Source organism: Buceros rhinoceros, unplaced genomic scaffold, assembly GCF_000710305.1.
Source record: "Buceros rhinoceros silvestris isolate BGI_N320 unplaced genomic scaffold, ASM71030v1 scaffold37640, whole genome shotgun sequence".
In the NCBI taxonomy this organism is placed as follows: Eukaryota; Metazoa; Chordata; class Aves; order Bucerotiformes; family Bucerotidae; genus Buceros; species Buceros rhinoceros.
The window spans coordinates 12,001-19,091 of record NW_010388502.1 but is presented as its reverse complement, the minus strand read 5'-3'; the positions used below and the strand labels follow the sequence as shown (position 1 = coordinate 19,091).

At 50.5% G+C, this 7,091-nt stretch overlaps 1 protein-coding gene across 1 annotated transcript in view; it reads right to left on the bottom strand.

Moving 5' to 3' along the window:
• Window positions 1-494: 494 nt before the first annotated feature.
• The window catches only part of STK11IP (serine/threonine kinase 11 interacting protein), a gene marked incomplete at its 5' end in the record, with an annotated part of 18,594 nt that continues 11,997 nt past the window's right edge, over window positions 495-7,091 (bottom strand). The window contains 9 exons of the mRNA XM_010146111.1: window positions 495-635; window positions 954-1,180; window positions 1,841-1,906; window positions 2,653-2,735; window positions 3,227-3,311; window positions 3,562-3,740; window positions 3,926-4,023; window positions 4,215-4,330; window positions 5,805-6,299. Of these exons, the coding sequence (XP_010144413.1) occupies window positions 495-635; window positions 954-1,180; window positions 1,841-1,906; window positions 2,653-2,735; window positions 3,227-3,311; window positions 3,562-3,740; window positions 3,926-4,023; window positions 4,215-4,330; window positions 5,805-6,299 (1,490 nt within the window). The remainder of the gene's footprint in view (window positions 636-953; window positions 1,181-1,840; window positions 1,907-2,652; window positions 2,736-3,226; window positions 3,312-3,561; window positions 3,741-3,925; window positions 4,024-4,214; window positions 4,331-5,804; window positions 6,300-7,091) is intronic.

Below are 7,091 nucleotides of genomic sequence, written 5' to 3'. Positions count from 1 at the left end.
TGAAGCAGGCAGCTTTAGGGAAGCTAGGGAAAAGAGGAAGGGGGAGGAAAAAAAAAAAAAAAAAAAATCATCAGCAGATCATGGCAGCTGTTCTGAGACAGCTAAGAAGGCAGCAAATATACCTGCCAGAAAGACCACATCGCCCAACTGCCTCTGGCCGCCTGTTTGCCTAGTACCACTGCATGTCCCACTGAACATGCTCTGGCTTGGCTCCCTTCTTCTTGCAGTGACACTCCAAACGCCCCTCCAGGAGACCAGCAGACACTGCCAAAGTAAAACCCTCCACCTCCTCCTTCCATGGCCAGCCCAGTGCAAGTGAGTGACTGTGCAGTCTGCACCATTGTGTGCTCCCCTCCACTTCACAAAAAGGGGCCGGGGCAAGAGCAGAAAGCAGAGGCCACAGGACAGCAAGGTCATACGGGAGACACTCGTGCACCACTGCCAGCACAGCAGCACTCTTGACTCCAAGTCCTGCCAGCCTGCAGCCAGCAAGCTCACTCCAGTCCCTCGTACATAACCTTCCGTAGCTCAATGGAGAACATCTCCTCCCAGGGCCCACGGATCCATTCCACCAGCTCTACCAGAAGCTCAGGACACTCTGTGCGGATGTGCCAAGTGCTCTCCACCTTCAGCACCTGGGAAGGAGGAAAGAGAGGGAGGCAGATGAGCAGGGCCTAGCCTGAAAGGCAACGGTGAGCCCTGAGCTGCTATTCCCCGGCGCAGCTGCCAGCTCCTCCCAATTCCTAAGTGATATCCTCCGCCCACTCTGCTGCCAGGCGTCCAAGTGTCCCTGCGTGACTTTTGTACAGCAGCAATGTGTGGTGCTCCCCTGCCCTGCACAGGGCCCTAGGTTAGGATGGGAGATGACAGCCCCAAGACTCTTGGCAGGAACAGGATCTGAGCACAATTCAGCCCCCAGCATCTTGTGTGCCCCATAACCACCTCCTGGTTACCTCATCATATAGCATCAGCTTGATGTCGCAAGGACAAAGGCGATAGGTTATGACATTGCTAATACTGCTGATGGGCTGCTTCTCCTTCAACTGGACGTTGCTCCTAGAAGGCGTTTCTGCGTCATGGTCTTCATCGAAGGAGGGCTGTACCTGCCACTGGTGATTCTCCTCCAGCAGAAACAGCATGCTTCGAGTGCTCAGCAGGGTCACAGGGAAAGCAGATGCCCCTAAAAGGATATGAGGGAATAGGAGAGGTTTTGCTGGGAGCCTGAGTCACCACAGAACCAGCTTTGCTTTCTACTTCTCCCCTAGGGAAATCCTTTTCAGCAGCAGTGATTTGGTGAACAGCCTTATCCAGCATCCTGACTGAAGAGGGGGAGCAGGGTAGCTAAATGAGGCTGGGCTTGATCAGCTTATCCAAGCTGTATATGAAAGACCACTGCCCAGCAAGCCTTGTCCAGCTTATGTCCCCACGTGAGGCAGGAAAAGACACTCGAGTCCTTTGACCTCTTAAACAACACTTTACTAGTCCTTAGTTAAAAGCTCCAGCTAAAAGGCTGCCTTTTTTGGCCTGAATTCATCTGGCTGCAGGTGGTCGAAACAGAGAGCGCACACATAAAGCTTAATACCAACTTGGGATGCATCGTAAGTATGGCAAGAACCAAAGTAGTTTTGATAAACTGTAGGGAGCACAAATATCATCCAGCTGATTTCAGTGGATGCAAATGAAAAGCACTAGGACTTGGGAATAAGTCAGATGCAGAGGAATAGGGAACCACTAACAGAACTGGCTCAGGTCACAAGAGGTCACAAGCTGCTACAGCAACATGCTGTTTTTGTCACATCTCTTGGGAATTAGTAGGAATAGCAGATATGGGGTGTTGAACTAGTCCTGTCTACTTGGCAGTGAGGCCTCAGCTGGAGCTGTGTCCATACTCTAAAAAAGGAAAAAACTGTAGCATAAGAAAAATGTACTTTAAGTTCTCCCTCCCACAGGTTCTTTGTTCAGCTTGAGGAGACCAATAAACATACTTCCCACAGATTCCTTCTGATCCTTGTTCTCTCATACCTCCCCGATGGCCAATGGTGAACAGGGGTGTAAGAGCCGTAACAAGATTGGTCAGAACATGGTTAACAGCTAGGTTGCTTTTTTCAGTGCTCCACAGTAAGACAACACTGGAACTGTTCCCTGAAGACTCAAATCCCAGATTTATCACCCTCAGCAAGTCCCGGAATAGCATTTGATGGGCTCTAGCAGGCTGCTCCTATCCTTCTGTCTTGGGTTCCAGGCACCTGCTTCTGTTTTCCCAGGGGACCCTTTCAGCTCTTCACACAAACAAGCTGTGTATAAGACCCCTCAAGCTTTCCCTCAGCTCAAGGCAACAATCCAGCCCTTAGAAAATCTCCTACTTCTCAGAAATCATTCTCAGTTGTCATCAAACTGTGTGTGTGCAAGACTAACTGCTCCCTAGAACCTGGACTTTCACGCAGAAAAGGGCTGAGAGGCTCACTGGATGTACAGGAAGAAGCATGCTTCTATCCTTCACATCTCAACACTAAAAAAAAAAAAGAGCCCTCGCCCATACCCTCACCCCATCTCTCTGCTGAGCCAATTGCGCACTGACTGTACACTAAACACACAAGCGTGTAAGCAGACAGCACAAGGCGTGGGACATCCAGCCACTGAGATCCCCTGTACCTTGGATCAGGTAGGCCAGCAGGTAGAAGAAACAAGTGTCATCTGCAGCTGCAGAATCTGTGGTCTTGGAGTCCAGCAGAGGCCTGGAGGAGATATAACAGCGGGCCGATCAAGGAAGAACTCTGTTTCCAGTCCATGTTTGCTGTGAGCTACCTACTGTTCACTGTCCTCTTGGAGAAGGGAGGCACTCATCTCTCCCAGACGTTGCAGAATGCCTCTCTCCTATTACTCTGCCTACCACCTTGCCAGCTAGGAACCAAATGCTTCTCACAAGGGAGGAGGCTGCCCTAAGCCTCCTCCTTTTCCTCCCTCCATTATGTTCTCCTTGAGCTCCTCTGGAAGAGCTGGAGTTGCCCTGACTGGCTCAGTCCACGACACATGCCTGTTCATCCCCCGTGCAGCAGGCACCTGAGCCAGTTGCCTTAAACCTGTAAGGTAGGCCTGGCTGCCCCATCAGCAGTGCCTCCTCTACTCCTGAGCTGCCTTGTTTTGAGCACTACGCTTTCCAGGCACTGCTGGACAAGCAGACACCCTCTTTTATCTGAAAGCCCAACCTCTCAGAGGTTGTTCTTACCATAGCCAGTGTTGCGAATTCATTTCCACGGTGGGGATTTCCTTCACCTTACTCCTGTGCTTAGCAGGCAGCTCTTGCATAAGATCTAAAGAGGGAGAAAAGGTAGATGTCTTTTAATGCAAGCCTAAGGGCAGTACATATCACCTCAGGATGGTTGTCCAGTTCACAGAGAGGCACTGGAAGTTACAGTGTGAGTAGGGTTCTCCCCCAGTTTTCTTCTGAGCTTGCAAGAAGTATATTTCCAACATATCTCCAACTATGGCTCTCTTGATTGCTCTCCAGGAGCATATCTTCCAAAAACCTTCCCCCATCCCCCCCTACAGCACTATTCTTACATGTCAGGGTCTGCAGGAACTGGTCACAGCAGCTTTGATTCCGGATCAGCAGGTTGTAGGAGGCTTTGGGGTTCTCAAACTCCATTCGCAAGCTCTGATGGCAGAGTCCCACTTCCAGATGGGAAATATCAGACAGGTAGTGAGAGTCATTCTTCTTCAGCCAGTCTGCAGGTTGTCCCCTAATCACAGAGCACAGCCCTCAGCTGCAGCAGGCTGATGGCTCTCCCACATCAGATTGCAGTAGGGGGGTTGCCAGAAGAGCCTTCACATGTCACCGCACCTCCAGGGTAAGGCTAGTGCAGGCTGGCACTACCCAACACTCACAGCCTTGCTGCAGGGTTTCAGTGGCCACCATTCTGCTCACCTGATAGCACCAGTGACTTCCAGCACATAAATCTTGAGATTAGAGGCAACCAGGATTGAGAGGAACTCTCCTTGTCGGCCAAACTTCACCATGACCACCTAGAGCACAGACAGGGTGGGTCACAGCACTGGCCTGCCCCTCGCCAGCCCACCCATGGAAAGGACGAATTCAAATACTCTTCAGCTTCCTTGACACCCTACAGTCTCTGGGATGCCATCCCTGTGCAGAACTTGCAGGGTAGCAACAAGGACAGCCAAGGAGCTGTAGGATTGGTACTGCAGGAGCTTACCTTGAGGAAGCACTGAAATTCCTCAGTGTTCTCCTCGAAAACTTCCATATCCAGGAACAGCTTCAGGCGATGATCCACAGAATGGAAGTCCCTTGTGTTCAGGATGCCATTTACAGCTGAGAAGAACAAAGGGTAGGACTGACACTCCGCCTACTGATCAGATGCTGCTCAAGCATGCAGACTGGCACCAGGGCAGCAGTATCACCCCCTCTGTGCACCTGCTTTCATCAAGTCCCTCCTCAAGACCAAAGCCAGGGCTTTCTAGGACACAGGTCTCAATGTGGGGACATGAGGAGACTCCATCACTCCAACACTAGCTTTTTCAGATATGTAAAAGCTTTGATCCAACCCATCTTTAACCTGTACTCAGCACTTTAGTCACAGGAGGTCACTGCTTTCTTGCCAGATTCAACAGGAGAACAGTTCTTTATCTCAAAGCCAGACAGACATTTCTCATTTCAGCTGGTGTCAGCTCAGGCCAACTTTTTAAACTCTGAGTTTGACTGCGGCGAGGCTAAAGGGCACTGAGGAAGACACCAATAAAACTGCTTAATAACTTAATTAAGTTTGTCATGCAATTGTACGACCAAATAATTTATACAATAGCCGTGATACTGTCTGAGAGTACACACTTCCCAGCACAGCCTGTTCTCCACCAAAACCACTACACTAATCAACTTCCTCCTCAGCAGGAGCTCTTTCATGGGTTCGGTCTTAAATTGGGACCTTGAGATTTGACCCCAAAGACTCCTTTATGTCTCACACTTTAAGTGTACAAGTCTGAACATGGCAATCTTAAATATGGGTCCTATACCAACTCCTCTTCAGAGGCACAGCAGTCTTGAAGGGCTGGGGGAGATCTCTATAGATCAAGAAGCCGATGGGTTTGCACATCGGGACTAGACTGCCGTTGCAGTAGTCACTTGGTGGGCTGGACCAGATAATCTCCATAACTCCTTTCCAGCTTCAGTTATTCTGTAAATCACAAGCTGATCCCAAGCAAAGGCAGTCTGCTACATCAGAAATTCCAAGGCCCTTCACAAACAGCATTTGTAGACCTTCTGGTAACTGCTGTCTTGCACTATAGCCCTCACACAGCCAGCACACAGCCTCTTCTTTTGGACAGGCTTTGTCATCCAAAGCTCACAGAGACCACAGAGGGAAGCGCAAGTAACTAGATCCACTAACCAGAGCCTCCTACAAACACACCAGCCTCATATTGCACTTAAGCTAGAGAAATTGTACATATTCTTCTCCACAATGCTCCAGCTGCCAGCTCGCTACTGCCACAGGAAGCCGGTGTGTCTGTAACTGAGCAGTGCAGCTCCCAGGACAAGATCCTATTACTTGGAGTCTGAGCAATCGTAGGGATTAGGAACGGACACAGCTCTGCCTGCCTTCAGGCATGAGGATCGAGCAGAGAGGGGAATGAAAAACTCTGCTCCCAAGAACCATAGTCACTGCCTCTCATGCTTGATAACCCCCTTCTCCCCATCAAGCAGTGCACCCAAGCACTGGCAAGCACCAGCGACAGAGCCCAACACCAAGCTATGCATACCCCTAAACCCTACCCAGCTCCTACACACTCACAGGGACTGAGATTCCATGTTTCCTCAGACTCGGAGCTCAAAGAGAGCTGGGAAGGAGCGGGCCCGTGAGAAGCACTGTAACGGTAGCTCCCCATCAAGCTGCCCCCATTGGTGTCTGTGTGGCTGAGGGACAAGTACTGGCTCTTCATGCCCCGTTCCTTCTTCCCACAGCCCCCGTCTGAATTGTGGGAGCTGGAATTGAGAGTGCCATCGTGCTCGCTGCTCAGCTCCGGGGTCCTAGTGCTGTTGCTGGTATCCACCTCCGAGCTGTCCTCCCCACCGATGTAGAACTTCCCACTCTCACTGGCCATGGCAGGTGCTTCCTCTGGGTCCTCCTGTTGGCTGCCTCCCTCCAGGACAGAGTCTGACACGTCCTCACTGGTGCTATCAGGACCAGGTGGAAAATGTGTGCTGGAGCACGCCTCTGAAGGCAGGATGATCACATGGTCACTGGAACAACTGGGACAGGTTATGGGCTCACCAGCTGCTGCAGCATCTGTGGAAAATTTTATCAGGGATAAAGAGAAACCAGAACAGATCTCCCCCAGCAAGATTTTATTTTTTTTTCCGCCCTCCCTCTGCAAACCACAAACCATCCCTTTCAAAGTAGATGATAATTATAGTTTGACTTGAGCAGCTTGTTGAGCGACTCTGTTCAGAATCATATCCTACACACCTCCCCTCACAAATCAATGAGAAATTCTGGATCAGTGCCAACATCCACCTGAAATAGCTCTGCTCAGATTTAGGGTGACCAGTGCCTGCTGTAGTTGCAACCAAAACTACATCAGGGCTTTGGCGCATGACTTTTCTCCACTTCGTGTCCACAAGTGCTCACAGCCTTTGAATCCCAAGCTCATGACCAGTCAATCTGACCTTTCTTAGACACCTCCATTCCCAGACTGGTTTATCCTCCAGCCAGCCAAACCACAAGCATGCCGTGTCCCTCCTCCAGCTGTTCTCACCCCTTCTGACCACAACTCCTGATGCCTCACCCACACCAGAATCCCAGCTGGATGTTAGGACTTCCACTACCCTGGTGGAAGGGGAGAAAGTGCTGCAGCCAGGATATCACCTCTGCCCTCACTGCAGTGTTTCAATCCCAGGATACTTTGTCAAATGAGCAGCATCTGCTGGGCTAAGGCTCAGCACTCCCCACTTCAATAGAATCTGAGCTTTGAAAAACTCAGGAATCAGAAGATGCCTATTCAGCACTGGCCACCTCTCAGCCAAAATGACACATCTAGTTTCAGACATCCCAAGAAAACTGTGGACAGATGGGAAAGAG